At 32.3% G+C, this 16,429-nt stretch overlaps 1 protein-coding gene across 1 annotated transcript; it reads right to left on the bottom strand.

Annotated features, from left to right (window-relative positions):
* Nucleotides 1-3,078: 3,078 nt before the first annotated feature.
* On the bottom strand, nt 3,079-3,567 carry LOC132165921 (chaperone protein dnaJ 20, chloroplastic-like). The gene has a single exon (XM_059576633.1). The coding sequence runs from the start codon at nt 3,565-3,567 to the stop codon at nt 3,079-3,081; it is 489 nt and encodes a 162-aa protein (XP_059432616.1).
* Nucleotides 3,568-16,429: the final 12,862 nt, after the last annotated feature.

Here is a 16,429-nt window from a genome sequence, read left to right as displayed (position 1 = left end):
AATTTTAACACGATATTCAATAAAAGGCAAAAACATGAAAGATAAGAGAGGAGAGATAAAAAATTTGTATTAAAATAATGCATAGGAAAATTTTAAGGAACTGATAGGGTATCTGCTATGAGGGTTTTTTTTTTTTTTTTTTTTTTTTAACATTTTACCTATATGTAAAAGAAAAGAAGGAATAGTAAGGAAGCTGCTAAAAATGCTATTAACTATACATTGCTTATATCTAAAGACTGCCCCTCCACCAAAAAGGAAATAATTTAAAGGGTTAAATGTTATTTTATCACTCGATCAACTTTTTTTTACATAAGTTTCATTTTGTATCATAGATGGTACTTATCTTATGGGTAAACAAAAAGATGGTACCCATGTCCATCTTCCATTCATGAAACTAATGAAATTACACGTCAAATTAATCAAAGACTACTAAGTAGTCATATGCCTCATAAAAACATTATAAAAATATTAAAATTAAAAAAATAAATAAATAAATAAAAAAAAATCCTTCAAATGTTTGTTCAAGACAACTTCCATCCATTAAGATAATCAAGGTTCATGAATCTATTATGGTAAGAACTAAGGGTGAAAAGGTGGTTATAATTAGTGGTTATTAGCTAAAACCGCTAACTGTAATCCCCTAGGTAATTAATAAAATCCACTAACCGCCTAAGCAGTTAACTAGTGGTTAACGATTAATAACTCTAATAACTGCTAACCACTTTTTAAAATAAAAATTTTATTTTTTTCATTTTTCTTCTGCTAAAACATGTTGTTTCTATCGTAATACTATAATATCATACTATATACGACATCGTTTATATAGGCGGTTAGGTTAGCAATTTTGAAAAAACTTAAAACCACTAACCATAACTGTCTAGGCAGTTAGTGGCTTTTGCTCAGCGCCTTCAAAAGCGGTTAACAATTTTTGCTAAGTGCCTTTAAAAGCAGTTAACAGTTAGCGATTAACAGTTAGTGCCGCTAGCCTTTTCACCCTAGTAAGAAGTCCTAAAGATTATACTGGGGTTGCAACCCTTTTCCACCCATTTCCAAAAACACCATCTTCGCCTCATTAACATCCCCATCCTTGAATTAAAATAAATTTTTTTTTTTTTAAAAAAAAAAAAAATCCCATCCTTAAAGTGAGCATTGATCATCACAGTGACATAAATATACACATCAAAAGTTATCTTCATTTCAAACATTCTATCGTAAACCTTCCAAAACATCTCCGTCAACTCTCTCAATAATAAAGTACAACTCAACGTAGGAGGAACAAATTTAACATCTTTTAAACCCCTATGATCATTAGAGATGGAAGATGGTTGAAACCACTCCAAAACCATTTAGGGGCAGCTCAGGAACCCCTATTTGATCAAGGGAGTGGCTCAACCACCCAATCTAGTTGATTCGGGGGGTGGTTGAACCACCTCCACAACTGTTGGTGGTAGTTCAGCCACCCCAAATAGCAAATGAGGGTGGTCGAAATCATTCCCAACAGATTTGAAGGTTGTTGAGTGATGACCCTTATTTTGCCAACGGATGGCTCGACAACCTCCTTTGGGCAATCGGGGGTGTGGTTTGAACCACTTCATTTGGTCGATTAAGGGGGGCCAAACCACCCTCATGGCCATAATGGTAGTTCGACAACTCCCTAATGGCAAATGGAGGTAATTGAAACTACTCCCAAATCATTTGGAGGGCCAATGGCCCATCTAGGGGTAGGCGAACAACATTCGATGGCCATGAGAGAGGTTTGGCCACTTCCAAGTTGACCATAATGGATGGTTGAGCTACCTCCTTAATTTTTGTTTTTAAAATATACTTTATAATTTATTTTTTTTTCTTTGTGATTAGGATAGCTGATGTGGGGTTTGGGACACATGTCTATGGGTGTTTAGGCGGACGGTTAAAAACTGACCCTATATGCACCATGTGCATGTTCTCATGAGTTACAAATGAATACAGAAGAATTATAAAATATAAGTAGATGGAGGCGGATATTATCCATCTTTGCCTACACATATATACATATATGTGTATATATATATAATAGTGTCGTCTTATACGTTGTTTGGGATTTGATCCCAAAAAGGATATTGTTTGTGACTTTCATTTAGAGAAATTAGTAGAAAATAAAACCCTAATGCCTCAATTTTTCCCCTTCTCTTAGCAGCCGCAACTCCCCTTCAATCCTCTCTTTGAATCTTGCATTCTCACTCTGCCCCTCTCTCTCTAGAGTGCTCTTTGTCTCATCAAAGAAGAAACACATACTATTAAAAATCTATATATTCATGTTTTCTCCCTCTAAATTAGAGAACAGCTTATGCATTGACCAGGCTAAGATGCCATCTAAGACTTGTCAAGCAATCAAGGCTGGTGACACCGTGTTCACATCGGTTCTGCCGGCCTATGCTTTAAAAATTAATCTTTTCGTCTGTTGAATTCAAATTTGGCTGAGTTCAAAAGTAATTTTGGTCTAGCTTAGACCCACATGTATAGAGATATATAATAAATAATCACATTACATAGCTAATACGTAACTTAATTTCATATTGGACTTAGGGCATGTTTGGGTTTTCGTTTGAGGGACTTATAAGTACGTTTAATATTCAAAAAATTCGTTTCAAGAAGAGAAAAAAAAAATGCCCGTTTTGTTAAAAAAAATTAAAAGTCTTTTTAATGATCCAAAAAGCCAAAAAATAGCCAAAACGCACTTTTGATAAAAACTTAAAAATGAAGAGCGTTTTTTGACGTAAAATCTTTATTTCTCAAACACAATTTCAAACATGCTCTTACTGATCACCTTAGCCAACCCATTCGATCAGGCCAGTGCGACGTCATTTATCACATAAGATTCCATTAATCTTCCGTCAGTTTCAATTAGGTTGTTTGTTGATGTTTTTGTTTTCAAAATGGTAAACAAAAAGATCCATATGGGTACTAAGAATTTACCTTCAATGAGGAAGAGCTAGGAGAAATTGAAAAAGAAATTAAGCTGGCATGCATTTTTCTACACTATAATAACTAGTAAATTACACTATTAACAACATATATATAGAAAAAAAATTAAGAAAATCACTGTTTCTGCATGTATCCACATCTCTTCCTATGCATTCGGACCTGAGACCTTTTCTTCAGTCCATACAGCTGGTTTTCCCACACTTTCTTGGAAAATCTGGACTCCATAGCTGCTCCCTCGGCTTCAGACCCCATTGACTTAACCAAACCCAGCTTATGATCATACACCTTACGTGAAATTGGATCAGAAAGCGTCTCGTAAGCCTTCCGAACCTCAACAAATCGTCTAGTGGACTCCACTTTTGCAGAGGGATCGGGACAGACATCTGGGTGGCATTGAAGAGCCAGGTTTCTGTAGGCCTTCTTTATCTCATCAAACCCAACATTCTCAGAACGAAGAGAAAGAACTTCGTAGAAGTTGGTGTTCTTCTTTTGCATGGCCAACTGATCATAATTGGCTGCTCTGCATGATATAGTTTTGTGTAGTAGCTTTGGAACCTGCAGGGTTGCAATATTCCTCGGATTCATTCGCAAGGAAATCTCCATGTCGTGAGAGATCAAAGAGATCTAGACAGACAGGAAGCCAAGTATGGATGAGTTGTCTATATATATATATATATAGCCGTGTTATATAATATGTGCATGCGAAAAACACAGTTTGATAGAAGAACGTTGTTTTGTCACGAAGTAATCGTCCGTATTTCTATAAGGTCCTTCCTCGCAATTGCTGTTGTTCGCATCCAATGACCATATCGCATCAGTTGCATCGCTAATTTTACACATTTTTCAATGTTATAAATCAAATTCTTTGAACTTATGATAAGGGTGGATTTAGAATTGCGATTTCGTAAGAATAATTTGTATTTCCAAAAGATATCGCAAAGGGGATGTTTATCTGAAAAACGCGAATTTAAACCAGAATGATGTACCTCGATTGTTAGAGGTCTCATTTATCTTATACTCTAACATTAACAATAGTCTTCAACTATAACTATTACTCTTTAACTCTATGATATACTCTAACATTAAAGTGGCGTGACATTCTTTTGAAAGAAAAAATGAGGGGAGCTGGGGGATTTTGGATTTCGAATGAAAGATAATTATTTTCCTGTTATTGTTGACAACAATATTTTACTGAGAAGATAGGAAAATAAGATCTAGCTAGTAAACTGCACATGCTTCTCTCGGCCGGCTATCATTGTTCTCCCTTTTTTTTAAAAAAAAAAATTTAATTCCTACTAATCTTGACTAATGATATTGATAGCAATTATCTTCCTGGCAACTTTATCCGTTGAGGTTTAATATTCATGAGGTCCATCTGAATCAAGAAGACAAATCCAAACCATCTTTTACTATATTTGATATTAATTTAATTATCCCATATAAATCCAATTAACAAAAGCCACCGGAGATTCCATATATAGAATGACAAAATTGAATTAAATAATTTGATTTAATTCTTAACTAATTGATAATTATGGTGGCTATTAGTCGATTTTCCTGTTAATTAAGTAGGCCCACATGTTATGCATGTGCTATTGAAATAAGTCCAACAAATAGGCCTTGGGGGAAAGATTTGAGAGATTGATTATAGATGAGCATCGAATCTAATATATATATTTTGGGTCCTCAATATATTATATATGGTCCATAAAATTGTAAAGTTTTTGTTTTGTGGGCACAAAACCATGAATTAATCCACAACATAGTCCAACGATCATGTGCGTGGGATCATAACTCTTTCATTACCTCATTATTTTTTGATGTGGGATTCATTTGAATCTGAGGCAAATAGCAATAAAGAAGAGTACTAGATAAGATCAATTACATATTTATTACCAAAAAAAATCAATTACATGTTAGGAAAAAGTTCACATACCCTCTTCAAACTACCACGTAATTGACAATGTTTCTCATAAACTTTCAATTGTGATAACGTCTTCCCAAACTATCAAAATATTATCAATGTCCCCCCAATGATGAAACTACCTTTAGTAAAATAAAAACAAAAATACTAAAACTTCTAAAAAAAAACCTAAAACTGAAAAACATAAAAAATAATAATAATAATAATAAATAAAAATTTAAATTTAAAAATTAAAAATTAAAAATTTTGAAAAATTCAACGGTGCCCAAATTTTTTTAAAATATATATATATAATCCTTTTTATAAGAAAAAAATTGAAAATTTTCGATTTTTTAAAATAAAAATTCCGTTTAAAAAAATCGTTTAAAAAAATAATAATTTTCGTTTTTTTTTATAAAAGAAATCGTTTTTCTTTAAATAAAAATTTCTGTTTTAAAAAAAACGTTTCAAAAAAATTAATTATATTTTTTAATTAAAATTTTAGTTTTTTTTTTTAAAAAAAAAAATTAATTTATAAGGGTATTTTTGTCTTATTTAGAAATATATATGGGTATTTTTATCTTTTTGCTAGCCTTGAGGGGGACATTGACATTATTTTGGTAGTTTGGAGATGACATTATCAACTGAATAGTAGTTTGAGAGTAGTATCTAGACTTTACCATACATATTATCTTAAACCCACCTTTAAATAAGTACTCTAATTAATATTCATCGTTTCAAGTACTTAACAGCGGGAATAATGATAACAAATTGGGCAAATCATGTATCAATAGATATAAAAACATTTTAATTATGACAACAAAGGTACATATCTTAAGTTATATAAATCCTGATTTTGTATTAGACCTAGTTCGCACTTGACCTGGTTCGACGTTGGAAGCCATTTGATTTAAATCATGAGGTTTTTTTCCTGAGGCTTAGGCCATGGAGTGGAGGCTTGGGCTGATAGGCTCAATCTGGAGTGCTCATGGACAAGCCTCGCAGGGGTCCCTTTGAGAAATTTTTTGGCCTGTTTTGGTGTTTTGACCAAGTTGGGAGATCATATTTATAGTCGCTTCTGACTAGAGTTTTGTATGGATGTATTATTGACTCCTCTTGTATTGTTTCTCTCGAAAATAATGAAACATCATTAACACTCTGGATGTAGCCCTTAATGGATTGGTGAACCACGTAAATCTTAATATTTTATGATTATTTGTTTTTTGCGTTCTTAATTTTCGCATTTCACCCATTACGAGAAATTATGGATTGAATCCTTTCTTTAAAAAAATTATGGACTTTGCCGAAGAAATCCAATAGAAGTATATATGTAGGCAAACAAGTATACATGGGCTTCGATTACCAAGTTAGGCCCATAACCAAGTTTGTCACATTGAATGTAAAAAGGTGGATCATGGAGAGCAATTTGGCCCAATGCCTTTCTCTTTTTCTTTTTCCGTCTCGGCCTCTTCCTTATATATAACTATTTAAGAGTAATTCTATTCTTCACATTCATTCATCACTCATTTTACACTAAAAGGTCTATTTAGGTATGTGTTAGAGGGATCTAAAAGTACGTTTAATACTAAAAAAATCCATTTGGCAAAAATAATTGAAAGTGGTTTTAACTGTCCAAAAAGTTTAAAAATGGCCAAAATGTACTTTTGACAAAAGTTTAAAAATAAATAGCGTTTTTTAACTTAAAAGTTCTATTTATCAAGCACAATCTCAGACATTCTCTAACAAACTTAGCGTATTTTAAATGGCTAAAATGAAAAACTAGTTAAAACACATCATGTCAATCCATGTGCAACTAAAATCAGTCACCGTTGAAAAGGCAAAATTGGACTTGGTCTCTTTTGATTTCCCTATCAAATGCCAGCCGCCATGATTGTTCAAATCAAGCAATAATATTTGAGAGTCCATCGGAGGGAATCGCCCCCCAAAGGGAATGAAAAAACTTGTAAATTTGTAATATAATTTGTAGGAAACGAGTCTATTCTTGTGGTTATTGAGGGTCCAGAGTTTTGTATTCTACAACGATGTATACCAAACGCTTCTGCAGAAACACATGCTTTAATTTGTAAATGAAAGCAACTAGAGCCTTCCTTATCATATGCACTAAATTCTCCATTTTTTTTTTCTATGTAAATGAAATAATTTTCCTGTTTAATTTTTTGTTTGGCTCATATGGAAAATCAACAACGACAACGACAATAGTGATGGCACTTATACGAAGACAGCAGGCCACAGTGGCAATGGAGGGCGGTGACCTCTGAAGGTGATGGCTAGTTGTGGCCACGTTCGTTAGCTTCTGGCAACTTCCGGTGGTGAATGGTAGCAATGGAGAATGAACTACGAGAGAGAGTAAGAGCCTGTTTATGACTGCATTTGAGAAGTTTAAAAGTGCTTTTAACACTCAAAAAGTCAATTTGAAGAAAAAAAAGTACTCGTTTGGTTAAAAAATTAAAAGTCATTTTAAGGGTCTAAAAAGTTTAAAAATGGGAAAAACGTTTTTTTGGCAAAAGCTTAAAAATGAAACTTTTGTCAAAAAAAACGTTTTTTAAACTTAAAAGCTATATTTTTCAAACGCAATTCCAAACAGGTTCTAAGTTCGAGAAAGAGGGTCGTGAACGAGAATGTCAAACTCAAAAAATGGTTTATGGAAATAAAAAAGGGAAACAATTTTACACAGCTTAAATGAAGTTTTTTTGGTAATTTAGAAAATATTTTTGATTTGACCAAAATTAATTTTCGACCGTACTAAACACTAAAAAATAAGAATTTTTTTTTTTTTTGTAAAATAGTTTATGCTTAAATCTTTACGGAATATTTAAGTATTTGTTATATGCTAGGTCCAAGAGCATTGTTTAACACTTTAAGCATAAAAATTGACCCCCCTTTACAAGTAAACAAAACTCTTGACCCTTTTTCTAGTGAATTCTAAGTGAGTGGTTAATAATTATTATCAATAAGAAATTGAGGAGAAATTTGATCACTTTTGAATAATTCAAAAATAAAAATAAGAATAAAAAGTTCGGGTCGTACCGTACATGCTCTAAAAGTATTTTAAAATATATTTGTTAATATATTTTAAAATTTTAATTTGAAAAAGTGTTGTATACGACGTAAATGTGAAAATTATTTTTGAGTTTTGAATTATTTATTAACATCACGAGAGAACAGAAAATAAACAAAAAGAGGTGAAAAACTTTTCTAGAATACACATGAGGTTCACAATTTTTCTTCTTTTAAAAAACAGAATATATAATGAGAAAAGTGCCAAACCCGTCATAATGGCAGAGTGGAATTGCATTGCACCCGCGTTCTAGAATGATGTGATTGTGAATGATAGATTCACGGGATTCTAGAGCTCGCCAAAGAAAGTTTGCCACAACATAAGAAGGGAAAAAGCATTTTCTACATTTTTCTGTTTGCCGTCCCGTCTTCGACCATATAAACATAAACTTCCAAAAGCACTTTTTGAAAAAGCTCTTTGCTGAAACATGCCACCTCTCTCGAATTCTCGATGTTGGTACACGTTGTGAGAGCTTATGCTTAACTGCGGACAAGGGAGCGCTTGGGACGTGACGTGAAATCTATATATTGCATTCTCTTTTTTAAGACTTTTAATTGTCCTAAGAGTTTATTTGAAATTGCGTTTGAAAAATAGAGCTTTTAAGTTAAAAAAGTTAAAAAGAGTTTTTGTGCTTTTAACTTTTTTACCAAAAGAGTACTTTTTTTTTTTTTAAACGAACTTTTTGAGTGTTAAAAGTATTTTTAAGTCGCTCAAACGCAATCCCATATATATATATATATATATATATATATAATAATAATAATAATAATAATTTTAGATCAAAATCCTTCTTTTTCTTGGGTTGGGAGAATATTGTGAGAGGACCACAAATATTACACGAATGGTTGCAAACTCACATGCACTACAATGTAAATGGAATGATATATGATTGTTAATTACCCTACAGTCCCTACTCATTAGTGCATTAATATTTCTATTGATGCTAATTCTTAATTTATTCTTCTTTCTAATTTTTTTATTTTTTCTTCCTTACTCATCAAGCTTGTGAAATGAATACTATGGCATGTTTGAGATCGTGTTATGAAGGGTAAAAAATATTTTTAATACTTAAAAATTGTGCCAAACTAAAAGCGGGTAAGTTTGTCTCCAAATGGTAACTCAATCGCCTGTAGACCAAGTCTTATGAAGTGAAAATTATTAGTTCGAATCTCCCCACACCTTTTGTGTAGACATGTAAAAAAAAAAAAAAAAAAGGGCATATTTGGTAAAAAAATATAAAGTTTTTTTTTTTTACTCTAAAAATATCAAAATGCACTTTTAATAAAAACTTGAAAATAAAACTTTTGCCAAAAAATACCTTTTTACTTAAAAAAAATCTATTTCTCAAAATATAATCTTAAACATGCTCTAGATGATTTGCAAAATTGTCGCCCATTTCATGGTGCATTATTATATGTACTGATTTTATGTCTTTTTCTATTTTTGTCGTTATTCATTAAGTTCTTGAAAATGAAATGCCAAGGTAATAATTCATCAAAAAAGAATACGTACCATGGTTGCAATCATGCATTCAGCAGAAAAAGAACACCCCACTAGCAATGTATCAAATATTCGAGGGAGATGCTATGTCCTGTGAAAAAGAGGAAATTGTTAGAGTCGATACAGACAGTTGATTAATAATGCAAAGACAATGGTCAAAAGTCTTCAATTATGTTATGTAGGAGACATCAAAAGGGAAACACACAAAGCTATTCATCATCTAGATAAGGGGGCAATTCAACAATCATCGGAGCAAATTTGATTGAAAGATTATAACATTTTTCTCTGTGATACTGTACTTGTTGAGCGAGTTGTTTGGTCATGATTTTTTAATGAAAGTTTGAAATATTAAAAAAAAAAAAAAAAAAAAAAAACTCTACTATGACATAAAGTACTCTCTTATTATTTATTTATTTTTTCTAATTAAAAAGAGTAGGAGGGGACGACTAACTGTAGCTACTCTATTTGAACATGACCATAGTAACATATTCTCGTTGGGAACCAATGATAGGAAGGGTTTAAATAGTGAAAAACTGCAAACTCTTTCAAACCTAATTAAGCCATAATCTGATCTAGCCATATGAGAACATCAGTATAATTCAAAGCAGCTAATTAATACTAATCAGACTAATTGTATATGAAAATTCTCATTTTCAGGATTCGAGTCTACACTCTAATGCGTGTTCAACTACTTGACAATTTTCTTGAAATTATTGATCTACCATTACTGAGCATCGGTGATGATGAAGATGAATCTAGACATTGAAGTTTTTGGGTTTGAATGAAACACCCTATTACTTTCTTCTTTCTTATAACGAGGCAGGGAAGAGCAAGAGGTAAAAGACGAGAAAAGAAAAGAAGAAACCTTTTGATTAACAATATATAGTTCAATTAATACAAGCATAAATAGATGCATATAAACTCAATCTGCACAAGAAAGTTACTACAGAAAAACCTTTCATGTGATCGTGATCCTGCTTTCGCACAAAACTCTTCCACGTACGAGGTGGCCCCAATCAAAAATGAAAGCGATTGATTGCCACTAGGGTCCCCTGCAAATTTTTCCAAGAAAGAAATAAAGAATAGTGATCTAATTAGTATGATTGGATGGAACAAACGAAAAGGAAAGGAGAGGAGATGGAACCAAGACCAACCAACTAGGGCTTTCTAGTTAGTCGTTAATTCCCTAATATTGAGGGAATTCCGAGGCAAAATTAAAATATTCATTTGTATTAAATTCTTTTCTACTTCCTTTTTGCATTCATTTATTTATAAAAAAATTAGATAGGTCATTATGATGAGGCATAAAACTTTTTTTTACTGTATTTAATAGAAACTTGGCACATTAGATAAAAACAACTAATATAATATAGATGAAAACACAATATCTCTAATTTAAATTAATTCTATGGGCTTTTTCATTCGTTTTAACCCAATATTTACCATCCACATCTACCTTCGAACTCTCAACACTAGAGTCTCCAAAACTAATAAAGACGATGACTCCAATGATTTTATCAAGAGTATTTTGTCAAGAGAAGACATATTATTTGGTGTAAAATGTTATATTATTTTTTGAGATTTTAAATTGAGGTACTTGCTTCTATTGAAGAGTGCAAAACATCAAATTTACACTACAACCTAATTAAAGTTATTAAAAAAAAAAAAAAAGTTAATTACCTTTTTAGTATCCAGGTTTTCACGTTTTTATTTTATTTTTTATCTAAATTTCAATTCGTATCACATATAGTACATGATTAATAGATAAATACCAATTTAATACCTTTATCACTATTTTGTCAGCCAAACTAACAAACTGCAATGTGGTAGTTTCGACCACTCTTGCGGCCGGTCTAGGGATGGTTTAACCACCCCTTATGGACTCTGGGGGTGTTTCGGCCACCCTCAAGGCCTCTAGGGGTGGTTTTGGCCACACCTTTTTAGGCCATTGGGGGTGGCCGAATCACCCTAAGGGCCTTAAGAGTGGTTTGGCTAGCCCCAGACGAGTCTCAGGAAGTGACTGAAATCACCCTCATAACAGTCTGTTAGTTTGGCTGACGGAATGGTGACAAAAATACTAAATTAGTATTTACCCATAAGTTAAATACTATTTGTGATACGAACTAAAACTAGGTGAGAAGAATCGTGAAAATCTAGGTATAAACAAAGTTAGTAACCCGAATCAAAAAATTATTAACAATTTTTGTAAAGTGTCGTATCCTCTTGGTCCCCGTCGTCTTCTCTCTTCTCAAAACTTGAAACATATTGTAAAAAGAGACCCACGTCGGGGGTATCCTGAAGAATTCAGTGTGGTTTAGCAGAAGGGTGAGGGAAAGGTGTGGGGCTTCCCACTCTTCCCACTTACATTCAATGGGCGCTGGGGACCGTGGCCAAGGTTTTTCCATCTACTTTTGGGTGGAGGATGACCACTCAATGTCCATGGCGCTCACGCTGCCACTTATCCATCTCGTGGTTCCTAACACTCCGCTGAGGGGCTCGCGTCCTTTGGATATCGTGATTCTGACACTTCTACAGTGCCTGCCTTTTCCCATTCCAACGATCATTGCCCTGTTGACTTAGTTTTTATTTTTCTCGGTGTTTAACAAAAAAAAATTATTTAGTTTTGCAAAATAGTTTCCGTTTTAAAATTTTGTAAACTATTTGTCGAGTTTGAATTTTTCATTTTAAATCACCAACAAGGTGACAAACATTCGCCGGAGATTGTCGGAAGTCGCTATCTCGCTAATAAGAGCAATATCGAGCGCCAAATTTTCAAAAGTGTGTTAGTATCGTTTGACAATAATATTGTTCAAATGACACATTCACGCGCTAGAATGTGTCGTTTGAAATGTGTTACAGCAATAACAAATTTTTGAAAATTTGGCGCTTGTAATTGTTCTTATAAGTGAGACATCTTCCATTAAAATCAAAAACTTTTATCCATAAAAACTATTTTAAAAAAAGGAGAAAATGCAGTTTACCCCCTTGAAGTTTCAAGAGTTTTTTAATTTTAATCTCAAAGTTCAAAAATTAACAATCTACCCCCTTGAAGTTTCAAAAATTGGCAATTTAAACCTTCTGTTTAATTTTTCCATCAAAATAGACGGAAATCTATGAAATTACATCATTGCCCTTAGACTTTTTTTTAAAAAAAATTCGTCCAATTTAACGGAAAAATTAAACGGAAGGTTTAAATTGCCAATTTTTGAAACTTTAGGGAGTAGATTGTCAATTTTTGAATTTTAGGATTAAAATTGAAAAATTCCTGAAACTTCAGGGGTAAACTGCATTTTTTCAAAAGAAAAAAATAAAAAAAGGGGTGGGTGTAAAATGTTTTCAGTTGAAAGGTGGTTTTAGATTATTTTCAGGGAAAATTAGTTTTCATTTTTTGATGTTTAGGTGCGAACTTACAAAATGGTATGGAAAGACTTTTCAACTCTTTGTTTGAAAATGCTCTAAAAACATCATCAGAAAATCACTACCATCATCGATCTCACTCACCCAAAATCGGCATACACAATAAATGTTCTACATAGTATTACCAACCTGCAGCTTCTCAATGGACATTATCTCTACCTTCTTCCAAATCGAAACCTTCCACTGGTTGACCATCTTCGTAGGTAAGGCTTACTATCAGGCCTGTGAGGTCTGTGTAACACTCGGGGTAAATAAATACCAAATATACATAGAAAATTAGAATAGTCGTGTATGCGGTTAGCGGTTAATAATCGTTCACTTTTTCACTTCTAAAAAGGGAAGTGAAAAACAAAGATCCCATTCCAAATGACTAGTAACAGATAGATTCCACATGAGTTCTAAAGAAGGTACGTGAATGGTTTTGGCTACTGCAATGGAATGGGCCCTAGGAGGTGTGTAATACCCCGACACTAGGGCACCATTTGGTGTGTGTCCTGGGGCCTTTGGAGAGAGAATGGAGAAGGGGCTTTCATGGGGTGAACCAAGCTTGAGAAGGTAATGAACATTTTGATGGATGAGCGTTTATGACACAAATTGATAATTTTGTCTATCCAAATATCACATTTGTCAATTTGTGGGGTTAAGTTAAAAACGAGTGGCAGTTTAAGAGTCATCTTAAACATATTTAATTACATTAAAAAAAAAAAAAAAACTCTGAGGTTATTTTAAGTAAATTTAGTTTCTAAACTCATAGTTTCATCATTTCACATCTAAAAAAAGTATGTGTAGGCACATGATTAATATTAGAGATAGGCTATAGTGCAATAGAAAATTTATTTTTGGCCCATAAAAGTCCTAGGTGACAAGAGATTATAGGACCATCAGTGGGTGGGGCAACAACAATTACGAATGGGGCTTGTGACCTCTGCCACCTAAAACTTTTATGAGCAAAAAAATGGTCTTTTTATTGCACTATAACATTTTTCTATTATGTTAAAAGATTATGTTTGTGTTAAAGAGCTTCTTTTTGCCAACGATTGATAGTTGAGGGAAGTGGACGGTGACATGTGGCAGTTTGCGGAGGCAATGTGTAAATAAGTGGTAGTTAAGCAGACGAGGCTAAGTATAATAATCCCTCAAAATTATTATTTTCTATCTACTTAAATTTTAAGATAATTGGTTATTTTATATAATATCACAAAAAATTTAAACTTTATAAAAGCTTGGAAAATTGATAATTTACTAGCTATTAGCTATATAACTCCCATTATGATTTGAGGCTTTGGCATCTCCCTAATGTTTGTTAGGCATACTTTGGCTGCAGTTTGGAAATGTTATTTTCTTTGTTTTTTGTTCCACTAATATGCCGTGCTTGTTTACAGTATGGCAAGAATGTTAAAAAAGATATTTATTTATTTTTTCTTTTGTTGATGAATATAACAGGTTATTTATTTGTAATTCACTCTTGAAAGAGTAATATTAGATATTTAACTCTCATTCTATTTCCATACAAATGAGTTGATGCAGTAATGCTTTTAAATCCTCAAATCAGCCTTTATTATAAAATAAAATATGTATCTAAAGTTATTATTTCAAAATTGAAAACAAGATGGTGGTTTAAAAAAGTTATATTATTTTTAAACTTTTTTTTTTAATATATATTTATTTATCTTATATAGGGATGTGCGAGATGAGAGATAATGTCATTTTATGATTATAATAAACCATGTGAATTACTACAATTCCTAATGTTTAGGGAAGATATAGAAAAACTGTTGCATGTGAGTTTTTGTAATTTTTAAAAAAAATTTCTTATGTGTAAGGAAGAGAAGCAGCTTTTGTTAGAGATAATATGTGGTTGTCTCACATTACCTAAGTGAGGAGAGGCTTTGGCCATTGACTTGTATAAAAGCCTTATCATCTTGTCTCACATTGCTAAGATATAAGAAGTTTCTCTCCCTTTAATTTCTATATAATGAAGTTCTTACATACAATCAAATCATTCAATAAAAGCTAAATGTAGTTTATAGGACTTTAGTGTGTGGATGTAGATATATTGCCTAACTACCTTAATTTTGTCTCTCTTATATTTACTTATATTTCTGCATTATAATTTCTTTCGACTTTAAGGTAGATGCTGGGAGGGAGATCTGTTGTTATCTGTATGCAGAAAAAGATGTTACACTTTATCGAAGAGGACAAATTCCCTTGGAGGAAGAAGATAAAAAGTGGCAGTGGTCAACAACGTACATTATTTCGTTTTTAGAGAGTTCAATGAATCTGTATGCCATATCTACTGCCTATATAATTTAATTTTAACACACAGCACAATGAGTTTGTAATCCATATGTAAAACATGTTTGAATTCAGTTTGCAAATAGAATTTCTAAGTAAAAAAAAAAAAAGTTTTTACTTTTAAATTTTTTGGTAAAAGCTTCAAATGAGTAGTTTTAAATTTTTTTTACCAAACATATCAATTTTTATTTAGCATAACTTTTTAAGCTATCGAATACAATCCCAAACAAGTTTTTGCTACCTTCCCAAAACAAAATGCATCTGCACCATTTTTATGCGCATTTATAACATCTCTAGTAGTGTAGCTAAAATGAAGATATTAACTATATTTAGTTATTTTTACTCTTATTTTAGCTTCAACAGAATAGTTTCATATTAGCTATTATACCTTAACTGCTATAGTGAATAGCTTCATATTGCTATTATTCACCGTAACACACTAAATTGTTGAATATAATATTATTTATACATTATTTTCTCTCTCTTCTCTCTTCTCTGTTCATGAATCTATGATACAAATTAAAGTCCTTTGAATAACTAAAAACTCCCTAAAAAAATTGAATAGCAAAGCGAAAGAGAGAGAGCGTTAATTGCAGAGTTGGCCATGGGGTGTTTGGGTTAAGAGGAAATAGTTGGTCATGGGAGGTTTGGGTTTGGGTTGAGAGGGAAGAGGCTGAGCGAGAGTGAGTGAGAGAGAGAGAGCTAATTGCAGAGTTGGCCATTGGGGGATTGGGTTGAGAGGAAATAGCTGGTCATGAGAGGTTTGGGTTTGGGTTGAGAGGGAAGAGTGAGAGAGAGAGAGAAAAGTGAAAAAAAATAAAAATAAAGAAAGATTAAACAATAATATTTTTAAAAAAAAATAGAGAATGAAATAAATAATTTGTTGGAGTCGGTATTAAAAAATGAGTAGCTAAAATAGAGAATTATGCTTTTTGACTAGGTAAAATACATCTTACTGCCAGAGATACTCTTAATTGTCTTATTTACCTTAAAATACACATAATTGACATAATGCTACTTTTTTACATTTATTATTACACTTAACGTTCATGTCATATATATATATATATATATATATATATATCAAATGAATTACTATTGAATTTTGAATTTAGTAATGATTTTTAGTGCCACATCAAGAAGAGTGCATTTTTTTTTTGGGCGAAATGCTTGCTTGCAATAAAAAGTCAATCTTTTGGCCATTTTAATCTTAGGTGGTATAACCCATTTCAATTTTTTATTGTTTAAAATCTATTAATTTTAAAATCAAA

Source organism: Corylus avellana, chromosome ca11, assembly GCF_901000735.1.
Source record: "Corylus avellana chromosome ca11, CavTom2PMs-1.0".
Lineage (NCBI taxonomy): Eukaryota > Viridiplantae > Streptophyta > Magnoliopsida > Fagales > Betulaceae > Corylus > Corylus avellana.
The sequence above is the reverse complement of the archived record's forward strand: the minus strand, read 5'-3'. Positions and strand labels throughout refer to the sequence as shown.